Genomic DNA, 18,785 nt, shown 5'->3' on the forward strand with positions numbered 1-18,785 from the left:
AGTTACAAAAAAGATACACAGACAGAAATAGTTATTCTATTCAGCACAATTCTTTTCTCAGCCATTTAAAGAAATCATAATCTAACACATACCTAGCTAGATTACTTACTAAAAGTTCTAAGACTCCATTCCTGTTCTGTCCCTGGCAAGAGCAGCACACAGAGAGACCCAAACCCTTTGTTTGTCTCCCTCCTCCCAGCTTTTGAAAGTATCTTGTCTCCTCATTTCAGAGGAACAGCCGTGTTAGTCTGTATTCGCAAAAAGAAAAGGAGTACTTGTGGCACCTTAGAGACTAACCAATTTATTTGAGCATGAGCTTTCGTGAGCTACGAAAGCTCATGCTCAAATAAATTGGTTAGTCTCTAAGGTGCCACAAGTACTCCTTTTCTTTTTGTCTCCTCATTGGTCATTTTGGTCAGGTGCCAGCGAGGTTACCTTTAGCTTCTTAACCCTTTACAGGTGAGAGGAGCTTTCCCCTGGCCAGGAGGGATTTCAAAGGGGTTTACCCTTCCCTTTATATTTATGACAACTTGAGATGATGATGCTGAATCATACAGTGTACAAACACTTCTACTAGAGAGACTTAGGAAGAGACTAGCTTCCAACTTATGCAGGTTCATCATTACCTAGTCATAGTGGACTGTTTTTCCAGGTATTTAGATGTACTTGAAAGGCATAATATGTTGCAGTGTTATTGAGAAACAGAAGGGCACTTTTGCTCACTACAGTATTCCAGAACAACTAGTGACAGACAGGTTTCAGAGGAACAGCCGTGTTAGTCTGTATTCGCAAAAAGAAAAGGAGTACTTGTGGCACCTTAGAGACTAACCAATTTATTTGAGCATGAGCTTTCGTGAGCTACAGTGACCACAATTCACTTCAAGAGAACTTGTCATTCCAAACGAGATATTATTTTGAGCCTATTATGAGCAGCCCACATTACGCACAAGGGAATGGAGATGGTAAGAGATCTGTATAGACAGCCAAGAAAACCTTATAGTATGAAGATCCATTCCTTGCTCTTTAAAGTTACAGATAAACACCGATAATAGCTACTGGATATAATCCAGCACAACTCCTGTTGGGAAGATAATTCAGAACTACTGTTCTGAATTTGGACTGTCAGTGATGCCTTGCTTGTGCAGAAGTCAGAGAATTTCATCCCTGCCCTCTAAAGTCTCCAAGATGCTACCTGCACTATGGGGTTGAATGTCTCTGCGCGACAAGAACCTCTGGAGCAGACAGAGTTGAGTACAGTGGAGAACATAGACAAGTTCATTTACCTAGGCTGCAAGACCAGTTCCAACTGTCACAGCAAACCACATAGTCTTTGGTGAATAGACCTTGCCACGTCCTGCAGAAAGTCCATGTCTCACATATAGATACAAAAATGACTTGCACTGAGATCTATCAAACCTGGGTATTATCTGTATTGCTTTAGGGATCAGAAACCCTCTTACAGGCAGACTTGGAGTGGCTAGAGGCATTCCATATGTGCTCTCAGTGCCAAATCTTGAGCATAATGTGGATTAACTTTGTGCAAAATGTCGTCATCTCACAGAGATCTGGGCTTCCTTCAGTCACTCATTATATTCCAAAGAGGCATTGCACACTCTTCAGCCATGTCACCAGGATGGACAAAAACATCCCGGCACACTCCATCAACATGTAAATGGGTGGACACCATGACCCTACCTGGCACTGTCCATGGCGCTGCCCTAGAGATTCATGATTTGCAGAACTGAGTCAGATCTGGAAACTTCGCTACGCCAATGTTTGGTGCGACACCATCCACAGTGATCACTCTGAATGGTGCGATGGTCACCCACAGGCTATGCAGGTTTGATGATGCTGATATTGGTGAATTAAAGGCACTCTGCTCATTGCAGGATTGGGCTCTCTGCGATGATGATGATACAGAAAAGTTGAAGGAGTTTCAAAGTCTTTCTCGTGTCAAAGCTCAGAGAATGGGGTTTCTTTCTTAATCAGATGTAGAAAATGATCTCTCTGAGGAGGTAGAGAGGTGCTGTGATGAGTAATCATATACAATAGCAGATTTCACAGAGGGCAGCTTTAATATTTTAAACCTTTCTCCTGTGCTTTCCCCTCTAGTAGATGAGCTCCACACAGTCAATGTGCATCTCTGGTTTCACTATTGTCCAATACCCTAGAACAATGTATTTTTAACAACCATTCTGAACAGATTTGCTTCCCCAAAGGTCCAAGTGTTCTGAGCAAGCCACCTATGACTGCTCATTATCGTACCAGCTGCTGTTGTGTTATCGTTATTATTATTTCTATTGTAGTAGAACCTAAGGGCTATAAACAGGGATTAAGGGCCCCATTGTACGAAGCACTGTACAAATAACACAGACAGCCCCTAACCCAGCAAGTTTGCAACCAAATGATGGTCCCTGCCCTGTAGAGGTTAACTTCTAAGTGTCAGACAAGACAGCAAGTGGCTGTAACAACCTGGGGGAGAACAAGCTAACAATGAGATGATTATGATCAGCATCATTTATAATGCCATAAAGTCAAATGCCGCCATCCTTATTCTCTCACTAGTCTCAATGGGACCTTTGCCTGAATAAAGGCAAGGGGTTTGATTTTTCACTCCCTACTCGGTCCATTCGTTAAGGGCTGCCTGGTTTGGCTGATTGCATTTCAATTAATTAGCACTACAGAGCCAGTAGAGGGAGAACATGGGTCCAAGACATTGGTTTTACCTCTGTCCTATATATACAATATCAGTTTGGCCTTTTTTTTTTTTTTCATTTCATGCTGAAGCAATGAGTTTTTTAAAAGAGTTATTAGTTCATAAAAATATGGATGGTCCTCCCTCCCTTAGATTTTAACAGCTTTAATGTAAGTCACATTTTTGGGTTAAGCCACACAGGCAGATGATATGAAACTAAGTGATGAGGTTAAGACGTAGACTCAGCTGTTTTACAGTACTAATGGGCTCAGAAGTGGAATATGATATTTAATGAGTGTCAGTGTAAGGTGATGCTCTTGTGTCGAAGTAAGTATAGTTTTAAATGGTACTGAATTAGTTACTATAGCAAGGGAAAAGATCTGGGTGTACCAACAGTTCCAACATCTGAGTTCTCACACTAGTGTGCAGCAAAAGTGAAGAAAGTTGATAAGCTACTAGTTTGTGTTAAGAGGAGTATATTATTTATATCTAAGGATATTGTGCTACCACTTTATAAAGCACTGGTTAGAAACCATTTAAAGTAATGTCCAGTTTCAGTCACCTTATTGGGAAAGAGTTGTAGTTAAATGGGAGACACTACAGAATAAGGACCGTTACAATGATACTACATCTAATTCATTTTTTGAAATTGAGTAGGTTTCAGGTTAGTAATGTTCCTTTGAACTAACTAGCAGGTCTATAAACTGTATTTGGGTTTTGGTACTTCCCCCTGGGAATGAGAGAGAGGAGAAGTTGGTGCTTACTGAACTACAGTAAGTCAGGAGATAACACCAGGACCCAGTCCACTTTACTGCATAACAACTGCTTTTAATTGGCCTTATGTTATTGTCTATCAGTTAAAGAATTGTTGGCCACTTTTGGCCAGGCTGGAGTTGAAGTGTGTATACTTAAAAACTCCTACAGAATGGTGATTTTACAAGTTTCGTTATTTGTTATACTAGTATATATGCATCATTCTTGTGTAACTGAGCATAGAGACAGTAAAAAGGGATTATTGATTTAGACACATTAATTTGACTGAATAATGAACACACAAAAGCTCCTGAGTCCTGGCTTGGATAGATACATATCCTGAAGGCTTACAGTTGTTGTAGAGAAGCTGACAAAAAGTAAAAGGCAGGCATGGCCAAACTATGGCCAAATGTAATCCATGACTTCAACAACACAGTCACCCTCCACCATCATCTGTCTTACATTGGCATGCTCTGTGGAAACTGCACATCCCAGCATGCAATGTTCTGTCTTGATCTAGGCCATGGGATATCCCATTGTATGCTACAAACAGTGGTCTCTATAGGCTGCACTTCTGAAGGCGGCTTCAGTCTGATATATTTTAGGCAAATTGGCAATACAGCCTCCTCCTTTGCCGAAAGTTTTCAGCACCCTTGGCATAAGGTACAAATTCAGTAGATTTGCTTTTGCTAAGTGACCTTCACATTCTTCTTTTGCAGAAAGTCAGTGGCTCTCTCTGTTGCTAGTTTCTGTTCAAACATTTACAAAAGTTGCAACAGCTAAGTTTGATGGAGTTAGTCACTCAGTGAAGTAGGTCAAAACTATCCCCACATTAGACAGCAAGTAGCTAAAATACTGTTGCATGTTCATTCTTTTGAATCTATGTGTCCTGTGTTTTTCAGTGGATGTTGCTGGTACTAATTAGAGATCAAAAGTTAAACACGTGCCACCTCCATTGCACATGGGAAAAAGGAAATAACCCTAGCAGGTGGATTACCCAGTCTACCCACCTATCCTTTACAATTCAATGTCAAGTCTTCACAACCTGAATTAATTACCCAAATATGATTGGTTGGGATGGAGTTAAATATTGTTTATCAGCACTTGACACCACTGCTATAAGATGATGATGTGTGTATGTTTAGGTAGGGGGAATAGACTGCAAGATAAGGACCTTTAATTTTTTTTTAAAAAAGCACCAATTAGATGAAAAAGATAATATGATCTAGATTTCCCCATGATAGACCCTCTTCCCTCCCAACTTATGCAAAATTACATTTTTTTAAAAAAATGTCAATACAATTGTAAATGCACAAAGTTAAAAATCAGAGCCAAGAAGGCACTGTACTGCAGCAGATAGGGGACTGGAATGGGCATCAGAGCTGGATATTCTCCTCTGAATTGCCACTGACCCTCTGTGCCACATTGGGAAATCTATTAACCACAGTTTACCTTCTTTTCCCCATCTGTAATAATAGTATTCATCCACATTTGTAAAGTGCTTTGATATCTGAATGGAAAGCACTATTCATGTGCAAAATATTCTTACTCTTTAAGCACTAAAACTGGAATGAAATTAGGGTATATTACTGAACAACACCTAACTACAGACCTCCATAGCACGTTGTAAACACTGGATAAAGATAGATTTTACTATCCTCTTAGGGCACTAACTTTCCTATCAAAACACCAGTGATCTACCACAACTCCACTTTCCAGACTAGTAAATGTGTTAAACGTAGTGCTGACTTTCTCTTCTGTTAAGATTAATAAGGGTTCTGATTTGTTTACAGTAGTTTCTCATGGAGATCATCTATCACAAGATTCAGGAGACCTACGTTCTATTGCCAACTCTAGCAGGGCATATTATAATAGCCATATCACTTAACTTCCTTGAGGCTTATGTTCTCCTGTGATACAGGAGGGCCAGGGAGCAGTGGGAGAGTGCTAGAGGGGAAATATATAAGCTCAAGGCTAATTAAGGCATGGTTCCCTGTAGACTTAGGGAAGGTGGCTGCAGGTTAATTGGAGCACTTGCAGTCAATTAAGGCCCTGTTAGGAATCCAATAAAACCCCCTGCGTCAGGCAGACAGAGGAGGAGGAGAAAGCACTGGAGCTTGGAGGTGTGTTTAGAGATTTGGAAGACCTGAGAATTGAAGTAAGGGAGACCCTGCCCAGCAGGACAGGGAGATTCCCTTCCCCCCAGCATCAAAGGACTGAGGGTAACCGCACCGAAGGGGGATGAGGGTAAGAAACCCACAGGGGTTGAGAGGGGCTGGGACTCAGAGCAAGGAGCAAACCCAGACCCCTCCCCCGCTTCCCTCCTCTACCACCTTCCCAGGCTAGCAGCGGGGCCATCGGCACCCAAGAGCAGGGGCAAAGGGTGGCATCTTAGTTCCCCGCCAAGAAAAGGGCAGGACCCACCAGACTAAAATTGGCCATCTTACCACACCCATCTCTAAAATGTGGATAATGATGTTTACCGACCTTTGTAAAGTACATTGATATCTATGGATTAAGAGTGCTGTGTAGGTCCTGTATTCATATTATTCCAAAGAATATGCTCATGTTTGGAACTCTTAATACGTTTGTTACTAGTCAGTGGGAGACGGCATCTAGTATTTTTCCTGAGTCCCCCACAGATTAATCCTAAAAGAAAGTCAGCAATTTTCATTTGTCCCTTGAAAAATCCACGACATGAAATATCCACGCAGGCCTCTCAAAGCGAGCTACCAAGGAACAAATGGGAAACCACACAGTGATAAATGAACCCTTCTGGCAGGCATGACAACTGCCTCTGCCCTTGGGCCCTCTCTTATAACTGTTTCCCTGGCTCATTGAAAATTTGCATCCAGGCTGGCCTCAATTCTGTTTCCAGTTACTGCAAAATAAAAGTCAAATAAGAAGTCACAAATCCTTTGGTCCACAGGAAAAAAGCATTAATGGGATCACCACTCCTTTTAACGTTCTGAGAAAGTGTTTGTAAAGTAAACTGCTGATGGGCCCAAGTTTAGTGTTCAAAAATCACTATTATATAATGTGTATTGGTTAAGAGACGTTCCACCTCTTCGGATTTCCTTACTATATGGGTATGATTTAGGCCAGGGGTGGGCAAACTACGGCCCGGGGGACGCATCCTGCCCTTCAGATGTTTTAATCTGGCCCTCCAGCTCCCGCTGGGGACTGGGGTCCGGGGCTTCCCCTCTCCGGTGCTCCTGCCGGGGAGCAGGGTTGGGGGCTTGCCCCACTCTGCATGTTCTGTAGCGCCGCCTGGCTCCCAGCGGCATGTCCCCACTCCGGCTCCACACGCTGCCCCCACCCCAAGCGCTGCCCTCGCAGCTCCCGCTGGCTGGGCACAGCCAATAGGAACTGCTGGGGTGGTGCCTGTGGACTGGGCAGCACGCAGCACTGCCTGGCCGCACCTCCACATAGGAGATGGAGGGAGGACATGCTGGTGCTTCCGGGAGCTGCTTGAGGTAAGTGCTGCCTGGAGCCTGCACTCCTGACCTCCTCCCACAGCCTGCCCCAGCCCTCCGAATCCCTTGGTTCCAGCCTGGACCACCCTCCTGCACCCCCAACCCCTCATCCCCACCCCAGAGCCTGCATCCCCAGCCGGAGCGCTCCCCCCTGCACCCCAACCCCCTGCCCCACCCCAGAGCCCCTTCCCACACCCACAACTCCTCATTTCTGGCCCCACCCCAGAGCCTGCACCCCCAGCTGGAGCCCTCACCCCCTCCTACATCCCAACCCCCAGTTTTGTGAGCATTCATGGCCCCCCATACAATTTCCGTACCCAGATGTGGCCCTCAAGCCACAAAGTTTGCCCACCCCTGATTTAGGTATATAGCAAACCTCCCAGGTGACCACATTTGAAGGTCAAAACCTCACTTACATCTAGAAATGGCCCATGGAATGTATCTGAATTCACACCCACAAATTGGGTCAATTTGTTCTGGAGGCCAGTTTTCTACCATGCTAGGATTCAGCCCCATCATAAGAGGTCACTCAGTTCTATGTACCCTTAACCCTGTCCCTCCCCCCAGTATCCTGCAGTAAGATTACTGTAAACTTCAGTCTTTTATTGCTATAGACTACAAGTATTGTGGCTGTATTTCTGTTTAAGGACTGGGCAGGATATGCCAGGACAAGGAGGCTCCTTACTCCTCCCACCACCACCACTGTGCAGTCATGTAAGAGACTCCTAGAACTTAATCCTCAGTGACCTTCAGCATTTAACTATCTATGCCTCTGTTTACCATCTGTAAACTGAGGATGAAAACCACTGTGCCTTCCAGAAGTGTTGTGAGGCTTATCTAACATTTGTAAATTGCTTTGAGATTGTCTGGTGAAAGACTTGTATGATATACAAGTGTAAAATATCTTCATTCTAAGATTTGACACTAATACAAATCTCCAGCAAACGTGATATTTTACCAATAGCAGAATGACCCTTGAAAGCCCTGTAACCTGCTGTTATAATGTTCCTGTTGTTTCTAAGCCTTGTTATTCCTGAGTACATTTACTCTTTTTGAATTCTTAATATTATATTTCAGTGATTGGAATGCTGTAGAACTCCTCATTTCTCATCATCACACAGTCAGCTTTGCATTACTGCTTTTTGAGGTAAGTTAGAAAATAAGAGATTCTGTTTTAATAACAGTTTTTTTATTTTATTGCAACTAATCTTTTTCTCACTGAGAGTAATTGAATTTGTTGGTGACCTAGTTCCAGTTATAGACTAATAGGTTACTCGCTATCCCTGGCTTTTTGTTCCTTGACCTTAAAATTGTTTCAATAATTAGACTTTTGAAAATAATTTTTATAGATATAACAACAATTGCTCCTTCGTTTCATTGCATTTCTTATTTAAAAAAAAATTTCCATGTAACTTTGGTAATTCCTTTTTTAGAATCCATAATTCAGCAATAGGGTGATTATTATAACCAGTTAAAAACAGGGTTATAGTCTAGAGTTTAATGGTGGTTGTTTCACTTTCTGTCAGGATCCCAACAAAGGTAGTGAGGGCCAAGGGTCAGAGCAGAGGCAAACCTAAGGCTAGGAGTACCAGAGGAATTCATATTTTAATTTGTTCTTCTCTATCACCCTACGTCAGCACTGTAGCCTTCTCCCTCTCGTCCAATATCTGGGTTTGGATTATTTTACCTTCCTACATTTTTAATCTTTCTAGAGCCCTTTGTATTTATTATTTCTCTGTTCTTGATGGCATTTGCACCTCCTCTCACATTGCGTGCTTTTCTATAAAGTAGTTTCCCCCCGATACCCTGAATATCTGCAAACAGGGCATGGAGTATCATGGGCAACATTGTCAATTTTTGATCATTTAAAATATCCACCGCAGATTTGTCTTGTTTTCAACACCTATAAAGCAGTTGAGGAACCTGGCTGCTGACAGGACTTGTTCATGAGTTAATTTTATTGTTGTATAATTATTATTATTGTATTTTGATTCATTTTATACAGTTTTGTTGAGTCCCTTTGAATGATCATGGATACCAACTTCGAAAGCCAGCACCCATTTCCAGAAAGATCAATTAAAATAACATTGTGCCCTTAGCACAGATCATAAAATGGAGTAGGTATTTAGTTTTTCCCCCCCTCATACAAAAGGGTTGTCCTCTGCACAGTAAGTTGTTTCAAGACTCTACTTCAAAAATAGATCTTTTCACTGAATTTTTCCTTTTCTGGACTTCTAACCTTTCCCCAGTTACAGCTGGGAAAAAAAAGTCAACAACTCTTTGCAATCTGGGACCTAAAGACAGAAAATCATCCTAACTAGGTCACAAAACATATTCACAGTCTACAGGCCAGTGTCAGCAATACAAAATAGTAAGCTAAATACAAAAAGAAAAGGAGTACTTGTGGCACCTTAGAGACTAACCAATTTATTTGAGCATAAGCTTTCGTGAGCTACAGCTCACTTCATCGGATGCGTACTGTGGAAAATACAGAAGACGTTTTTATACACACAAACCATGAAAAAATGGGTGATTATCACTACAAAAGGTTTTCTCTCCCCCCACCCCACTCTCCTGTTGGTAATAGCTTATCTAAAGTGATCACTCTCCTTACAATGTGTATGATAATCAAGGTGGGCCATTTCCAGCACAAATCCAGGGTTTAACAAGAACATCTGAGGAGGGGTGGGGGGGCGAGTGTAGGAAAAAACAAGGGGAAATAGGTTACCTTGCATAATGACTTAGCCACTCCCAGTCTCTATTCAAGCCTAAGTTAATTGTATCCAATTTGCAAATTAATTCCAATTCATCAGTTTCTCGCTGGAGTCTGGATTTGAAGTTTTTCTGTTGTAATATCGCAACTTTCATGTCTGTAATCGCGTGACCAGAGAGATTGAAGTGTTCTCCAACTGGTTTATGAATGTTATAATTCTTGACATCTGATTTGTGTCCATTTATTCTTTTACATAGAGATTGTCCAGTTTGACCAATGTACATGGCAGAGGGGCATTGCTGGCATATGATGGCATATATCACATTGGTAGATGTGCAGGTGAACGAGCCTCTGATAGTGTGGCTGATGTTATTAGGCCCTGTGATGGTGTCCCCTGAATAGATATGTGGGCACAGTTGGCAATGGGCAGTCCTTGCCTACAGACAGCCCCCCAACATGAAGTGAATACTCACCAGCAACCACATACCACACAACAGAACCACTAACCCAGGAACCTATCCTTGCAACAAAGCCCGTTTTCTTTTTGCAAATACAGACTAACACGGCTGTTACTCTGAAACCTATCAAAATACAGAGGCCAAACAACTCCACAATGCCATCTAGTGGCTTCTCTGTGGCAAGTTGTTTCCTTTCTCAGAGGATATGGACAATGTTTGCAGAAATTATCAGCTATATTAAAACCTCAAGGAAGATTAAATGTCCTGGATGTAACTACAGACAGTAGTAATGAACATCGGGCTACAATTGAAATAGAATTTGGGTGGGAAAAAGAGTAGTAAGTGCAATATTTTCCTTTGATTTCTAAATTTGTTTTACAGTACATAGAGAGACAGGCTAGAACGCAAGTAGCCGTGAGTTAGAAGGATATATGTGCCCATCAAGAGGTTCTCATAACTTCATGGAAATATAGGTCCCAATCCTCCAAGGTGAACAGTACTGAGCAAGCTCATCTCTAACTGACTCAGTTGACCTCCTTGGCTAGTGTGGTAAAAGCTCCCCCCCGCCCCTTCCTGTTTGTCTATTTTAATCCTCCTCTCTCTCTTTCACACAGTATGAGAATCCCAGAGGAGCAGTTAGTGAATTCAGCATAAACTGTAGCCAGAATCACACACAGCCACATATAGGCCATTGGCAGCAACTCTGTGATTTGGATGTGTGTGGTGCAGAGAGACTGGAAAAATGGGTAGTTTGAATAGGTGGTGTAACCAGGGCTGTCTTTAGGATTTATGGGGTCCTATGCAGTATTATTAAACTGGTGCTCCTATTCCCAACAGCAGCCTGAGCGCGCATGTGTATTTTAGATAAGGGTGGTCTTTTGAAGGATTTATTTAGAAAACCATATGTCTGAAGATCCAAGCATTTAAGGCTAAAGATGAATACTCATATTGTGCATCTAGAAAAGGAGTACTTGTGGCACCTTAGAGACTAACCAATTTATTTGAACATAAGCTTTTGTGAATAAATTGGTTAGTCTCTAAGGTGCCACAAGTACTCCTTTTCTTTTTGTGAATACAGACTAACACAGCTGTTACTCTGAAACCTGTCATTGTGCATCTAAAAATCTATGCAAGGATTTTTTAGCGATGTGATTTTTATAATCTTCAGCAACACACTAATGAAATATTTTTAAAGCAAATTTTAAACTAAGGTCCTGTAGACTAACATGTTCTGAGTAAATATTACAGTCATGCACAACTGTTTTCATCAGAAAATTCAGAAACTGACAGTATATACCTGGGGGTTGGCAAATGCCTGTTAAATGGCTTCATCACCACTTGAATGGCTCTTTAACAGTTTCAGTGTTGTGCTAATAGGTCTGGCAAGCTGGAAGGCTTTTTCACTTTTAAGTACTAGATCCCCTTCAGGGGAAGACTCACCAGGCTGCAGCAGCCAGCTGTGGTGGGAGCCTGCAGGAAGGGTCAGAACAGGGATAGGAAGAGGCGGGAGGATGGACACTAAGACCCAGGGGTGCCTCAAATTTTTGGGTACCTGATGCAGTCGCATTTGCTGCGTATGTTTAAGGACGGCCCTGGGTGTAACTTACTGTCATGGTTGGAGGACACATCACAATTTGGTCCAATGAAAAGTGCAAAAAATATTAAGAGGTCAGAGAAGGGCAATGTAGGAAAATACTCATGGTTATTTCCACTGTTTGTTCATTATTATTATTTATACTGTGGTAGCGTCTTGGGGCAGCAACCAAGCATAGGGTTCCATTGTGCTAGGCACTGTACGAACACAAAGTGGGAGACAGAGATGAAGTGGTCACACAGCAAGCCAATGACAGAGCTAGAAAGAGAACCTGGGTCCCTTAACTCCTAGTGCAGTGTGCTGTCCATTAGATTTTCAATTTTCATTTTGTTTAACAATTTCCATTTTTTCTATGAAAAACTTAAGGGGGTCACACATTTGGTAGCTTCTCTAGGCTAAGTGTATTACACACATCAGGAGCTCCTTGCATTCCTTCATGCATTTCCCCCACAAGCCCCTGTGTGCCACTCTCCCATCCCCCTCTATTTCAGAGACACATAAAAAGTGAAGCTGTGTTAGGGCATGTCTTCACTGGCAATTTTAAAGCACTGCTGCAAATCTAAGCCTAATACAGAAGGAAACTAAATGCAGGTAAATCTCACCCTCAGAGATGTTCCAATATGCTTCTTTCACAGCCTAGACTCCTTCCTAGTCTGGGTCCAGCAATCACTCACAAGTTACTGTCCTTTGTTCCAGTTTCTTTCAGGCATCTCTTTGGGGTGGAGAGGCTATCTTTTCAGCCAACTGAAGACAAAATGGAGGGGTTTCCAGGGCCTTTTATATTCTCCCTCTTGTGGGTGGAAACCCCTTTGTTCTCCTGTGCAAAATCACAACAACAAGATGGAGTCTGTAGCCACTGGGTAAGCCACATGTCTATGGATGATTTAGCTTTTTGCAGGCCAATGCCATTGTTTACATGTTAATTTAAACATTCCCAGGAAAGCTCCGATGTGGATTGGCATCTCCCAAAGTCCATTGTCAGTTAAGGGTTTCTTGATTGGGCACTCGCTGAAAATAGTCCTTTCTCAAGAAGCTGACCAAATGCTTCACTGAGGCTACTTAGAATAAAACAAGTACATATCCAATACTGATAACTTCAAATACAAAAATGATACAGACAGCACAATCATAACCAGCAAACTACAACCTTTCCACAGACACCCCACTTGGCCTCCTCTGTACAATACCTGGTGCAACCATCGGACCCTGGTTGCAACAATGATCTATACAGTGACAGTTCCTGTCAATAACATCACAGGCAGTTTGCCTCGCATGCCTTGTGGTAGGTGTTCCGCAGCTCCTTCACTTTTACTCTACATTGCCATGTGTCTGGTCATGGCCCCTTTTTGTCATGCATTGTGAAATCTGTCCGTAGGTATCGTAATTCCTACGATTGGAGCGAAGGTGGGACTGCACAGCTTCCTCTCCCCAAATGCCAACAAGGTCCAGCAGTTCAGCATTGCTCCAAGCTGGGGATTGCCTGGTGTGTGGAGCAGGCATGGCCATCTGGAAAGATGTGCTGAGACCACTGCACTCATCACCGATTAAACAGGAAGGGGACTTTCACATTTCCAAAGGAAAGTACGGGGTGGGAATTATAGTTGGTACATGAGGGCAGGGCAGTAGAGTTCAAACCAATGACCAGAGAGGCAAGAACAGGCACTGTGGGACACCTCCCGGAGGCCAATCATGGCGCTGTAATCGCCCCGGTGTCTGCAATGGCACCACAGCACTATAACCCCGGCACAGAAAGCTGGCAATGTTAAAGCGCTCCCGTAAGTCTAAGCCTAATACACCTCTTGTCAGGGTGTTTTTTGGGTTTTGTTTTTATTTTAAAGCGCTACAACTGCACAGTTTCTGCGCACTAAGTGGCTTGGCAGTGTGTACACCTCGGGAGTTACAACGCAGAAAGCTGCTTTACTGTGCAGAAACTTATCAGTGTAGACAGGGCCTCAGTTCCCATTTTGAACATTATTTTTGCCACTACAATGACTAACAACTTTATTTTTTTATTGAAAGTTTAAATTATATAGCACAAGATGGTCGTCTCCATGAAATGGTACCAGCTTGCTGAGCTGCTGCAAGCTGCTCTAATTCAATCCCTTTGTATATAACTGTTAGAATTTGGTTTCTTCTGTACTGTACCTTTACCTGTCCAGAAGTCTGCTTGTCTTCAAAAGCAGCCTACATGTTAAGAAAGCGTTGATGCAACATGTTACAGAGCAGACATATAGCATGAGCTCTTAAGAAGACTTGATTTTTGTTTTGTTGCTTCCCTTAATCTGAACTAAAAGTCATAGGGTTTGTGTACAGAAAAACATAATACAGTCCACTAGAAGGAGCTCAAAGACAAAGGAGACCTAACCCTTCATCCAGCCTTCTTTTTTTTACGGGTTTAAACAAGTCTTTCTCTTTGAGTCACTCACCACCTTTACTGACTGTGCAGACTTTAGTCATTTGTTTCATGCAATCAGCTATTTGTGACAAGCAATTAATTAGCTCAACTTTACAGTATTTTTGTGTGAGTCAAGCAGACTTTGATAGGTGAAAAGTAAGATGACGCTGCTTACTGAAGTAAAATCTTAATAAATATACTGAGATTGAGTCCCTTCACGCTGCTCTAAAAGAGCCTTCCTTAAAATGAATGGAAACTGATTCTATATAGTGGAGTCTCCCTGACATATGGCTGGTGGTGTAGAACTCTACAAAGGCCTGGTTTTGTGTGTGTGTGTGTGTGTGTTGGGTGTGGAGGGAAGGGTCAGGGATGTGACCAAGATGCACTGAATTACAACTATTTTCTGCTTCACAGGACTTCAGATCTCTTCCTGTTTCTGATAATTGAGGCACTGGTCCTGCGTGGTGCTGAGCAACACTGGCCTATAAAATGTGAGATCAGATAGAAATGGGGAAGACAGACCAGCTCTACATAACATGTGTGTTTTATTTGGGTTCTCCATGGGAAAATGTATGTGCACTAATGACCAAATCCTGAGCTCAGTCTTGTACATCCTCACCTGCTATATCGATGGGAGTTTTTCCTGTGTAAGGCATGAGTCTGAAGGCTAGATCACTTCCTCCCACAGAAATACACAAGAAAAAATTCTCAAAAAAAAAAAAAAAGAAAAGGAGTACTTGTGGCACCTTAGAGACTAACCAATTTATTTGAGCATGAGCTTTCGTGAGCTACAGCTCACTTCATCAGATGTATACCGTGGAAACTGCAGCAGACTTTATATATACACAGAGAATATGAAACAATACCTCCTCCCACCCCACTGTCCTGCTGGTAATAGCTTATCTAAAGTGATCATCAGGTGGGCCATTTCTCAGAGTCCCTGGAACCTCTCTGTCTCAGGGCTTGTTGACACTTGCAGATGTAGAGCGCTTTGGGTTAAACCTCTTTGGAGAGCACAGTAGCGAAAGCGCTGCAGTCTGTCCACACTGACAGCTGCAAGTGCACTGGCATTTCCACATTTGCGGCACTTGCAGCTGCATTAGGAGCAGTGCATTATGGGCAGATATCCCAGCGTTCAGGTGGCTGCAACATGCTTTTCAAATGCGGGGGGTGGGGTGGAGTGTGACAGGGAGTGTGTTGTGTGTATGTGGGGGGAGAGAGAGTGGGTTTTGGGGGTGCTGAGAGTGTGTCAGCACGCTGTCTTGTGAATTCAGACCTCCCTTCCCCCCCCCGCCTCTCTCTCACTCACTGAAAGCAAACAGTAAATATGTGCTATTTCTCGGACTGGATAAGCAGGCGCTGTCCGAAACGGAGCTTTGAAAGGGCACTTCCGCATTCCTGCAGCTGATTTCACGACAATGACAAGAGAGGCCACTTGGCTTAAGGGGATTATGGGATGTTTCCAGAGGTCAGTCGGAGCGCAGTAATGTAACTCTTCGTTCACACTGATGCTGAGGCGTCTCAGCCAATATGCAACAGACGTTATTCCTCTCGCCAAGGTGGAATACCAGGAGTGCTCTAGCCCGGGAGTCAGAGCGCTCTACATGCCTTGCCATTGTGGATGGAGAGTAAGGTAGAGCACTCTGGGTGGCTTTATTGCAGTATAACGTGCAAGTGTAGCCAAGCCCTGAGAGGAGGGGATTGGGACTTGTGGATTTTGGAGACCACACCCTATTCCAACTCCACAGATCCTGACTATCCATTAGAATCCTTTTTGTGAAGAGATAGGAGCCATCTTGCAGTGAGGGTTGCTGCTGCCCCCCAACTCCTTCCCTACTGGCAGAGAACAACTCATAGGCTTGTCTTGTAGCTGCGTGGTAGTAGCGATGTAGGAGACCTAGAAGAAGATAATTACTCCTGAGGGAATTCTGTGCCATTACGCGCACACAAAATTCATGTCCAGTGCAGAATTTTTTTTCCCCACAGAAAATACATTCTGCCTTAGAAGTGCTGCAGTTCTGCCTTTCACCCACCAGAGACAGCTATGGCACCAGAACAGCCAGCAGCTGGCTGCATTCGTCACAGCACCTTGTCCACGGACCCAGGTTAGGACAGACAAGAGTGGGGTACGCAGGGCTGCTGGGGGTGTCACAGAGTGGGGTTCAAAGATGGGCTAGTGGGGGGACAGACTGCGGGGAACAAGAGCTCAGGAGCTAGTGGGGTGACATCATTGAGCCAGGGGCTGAATGGGAGGGGTGCTGCAGGGCACATGGGGATGCGGGAGGAGGGCTGCAGGGCCAAATGGAGATGGGAGGTACAGGGACAGGGGCAGATGTGTCTGATTGATTGGGAGAGGCTTTGGGTCAGCCAGGGTCTGCATGGGGGAGGCTCTCCAACTCCCTAACAATCCCTCCTCTCCCGACCCCCAAAACACTTGTTCAATACTTCTCCCACCACACCCAACAACCTTCAAGGTTCACTCCCAAGCTCTTTCCCTCTTCCGCAGCTCCTCCATTACCCCTGACTCCCCCAAGCCTTTGCACTGATTCTGAGGGGTGCAGGAAATACATTTCTGTATTGTAGTTTAAATGAATTACTCAATGTTCTGTATTAATATGCCTAGTAAGGAATCTATTTGTCAAAAAAAATTACTTGAATTTTTTTTTGTCTGTATTGTTACAGACATACTTGCTGACAGGTATTTTGAAATAAATTACCAAAATAATTGAAACTGGCATGATTATATTGTGTTATTTTGACAAATAAAATATGCAGAATCATGCAGAATTTTAAAATATTGTGTGCAGACTTTTTAATTTTTTGGTGTAGAATTCCCCCTGGAGTAGACAATGTAGCTCCAAGGTGTATTACCTGTCACCAGATTTCTGTATTGTAATCCCTGCAGGAGATGGTGCCACAGAGAGCAGTACCTCTGCAGTCCCTCCCACCACACACGCTCTCACACACGGCCTCTGCAGAGGTCTGTCCAAGTAGATCTCCTGTGCAAGGGCATCTGTATGAAGCAAATGGATGTTTTCTCCTGTCTTTCTACACTGGCAGAAGGAGGACCATGTGAACATGGGTGAAGTGTTCCTTCTATAGCACCATATATTCTTCCACAGTCCCATGCAATTGCACCTGCACAGGAATTCCCCTCGGAAAGAGCTACAACAATTTATGGGGATGGGGCACTAGCCGGAGAGGTTGGATCAAGGGAAGTTGTTTATGGTAGGGGAAAGAGTCTAGATAATTTTATGATAAAAAATCATAATAAAGATTAAAGATGGAAAATAACAGTCCAGTCCACCCCCTGCTATTGCAGCACTGTTCCCTAGCATACATTTTCTCCAGTCTAGTTTTAAATGTACACCCCATCCCTCAGGAGACTATTCAACAGCTGAAATCATCTTGTTATCAAACTTACCTATTAAGTTTTTCCTATTTTTGCTCCATTTCTCTCAGGAATACCCCTTTGTGACAGCCTAAATAATTCTACCACCAAATACTTGTAGTGTTGTCCTAGTTGCCTGCAGGTATGTCTTAGGCAAATTATACATATATAGTGTTTTTGATCTTTCCTTATGAATCAGTCTCTCCGGCTCCCTAATAACTCTTGCTGCTCTTCGCTAAACTTCCTTCAGTTTGTCAATATATTTATCAGAATGAGGTGTCCAGAAAAGAATGCAGTACTCTAAGTGCGACTGACCTTAGAACTTTGGAGAGCGACACTTTTACCTCCTTCTCTGTAACTTGATGCCACTATACATGCAGCCCAAAGATCAAAATACCTTTTACATGTCAGGCTGCAATACTAATCCATGTCTGATTTGCTGTACACTGTCCCTCAATTTCTTCCAGCATTACTGCTCTGCAGGCTTCATCCTCCCACTGGATGTGTGTATTTCAAATTCCTTTTCTACAGATGTATTTGCTTGCATTTTAAAAAATGTGAATCTCATTTGGTCATTTCTTTAGGTCTCTTTGAATTACTCCTCTCACCTGATACATGTTTGCAATTCTCAATTTACTGCAATTTACAAATGTCATGAATGAGGTATTTATTCTCTCACTGAAAATGTTAAATAGGATCAGACTTAACAGTGATTTCTATGGTACCCAATGAGACACTATATATAGTACTTTACAATGGAGTCACTGTAGTGACTGGCTCTCCCTTGTAAGCCTGGTTTTGACTCTTCCTTCCAACTTCATGGGTTGTGGTCCTGTGAAGCGCGAAGTATGAGCAGAAGCCCACAGCGACATTTGTTTTGTTTTCACGGGTGCTGTGTGCCGTTTATAGGCACCCTGCATGGGGTCCACGTCTGCTGCATGTGTGGTGGGCAGGCTCAATGCCAACGTTCTTGTCGGCACCAGGGTGGAACGTGCTGCTGGTACCAGGTCTATCTTCGGTGCTGATGGGACTGATGCCGAGGAGAGCTTCCCATTGTGGGAAGTCGGGTCCCTGCTTTTGTGCCCCGCTTGAGCCGCAGCTGAGGTGTTGGGGCAGTCGGAGGTGCCTGCTTTTAGCACCAAGGGTAAAAGATCTCAGAGGAGACCTTTTACCCTTTTGAAAGTCTCTGTGCAGAGACATTGGGGCTTCCTGCCTCTTCGCTTGAGAGGGTGAAGCTGCGCTCCCGATTGGTTTTGACCTAGCAGGGGAGCGTGAGGGAAAGGGTTTCCTTGTGCCTGTCTCCATAGGCA

At 43.4% G+C, this 18,785-nt stretch overlaps 1 protein-coding gene across 1 annotated transcript in view; it reads left to right on the top strand.

Moving 5' to 3' along the window:
* LOC125634958 (uncharacterized) overlaps positions 1–16,219 on the top strand; it is a 28,857-nt gene extending 12,638 nt beyond the window's left edge. Inside the window, exons 5-8 of the mRNA XM_075126225.1 lie at positions 8,002–8,071; positions 12,386–12,549; positions 12,847–12,971; positions 13,065–16,219. Coding sequence (XP_074982326.1) covers positions 8,002–8,071; positions 12,386–12,549; positions 12,847–12,971; positions 13,065–13,237 — 532 coding nt within the window. The 3' untranslated portion in view covers positions 13,238–16,219. The remainder of the gene's footprint in view (positions 1–8,001; positions 8,072–12,385; positions 12,550–12,846; positions 12,972–13,064) is intronic.
* Positions 16,220–18,785: the final 2,566 nt, after the last annotated feature.

Source organism: Caretta caretta, chromosome 3 (genome assembly GCF_965140235.1).
Source record: "Caretta caretta isolate rCarCar2 chromosome 3, rCarCar1.hap1, whole genome shotgun sequence".
NCBI lineage: Eukaryota > Metazoa > Chordata > Testudines > Cheloniidae > Caretta > Caretta caretta.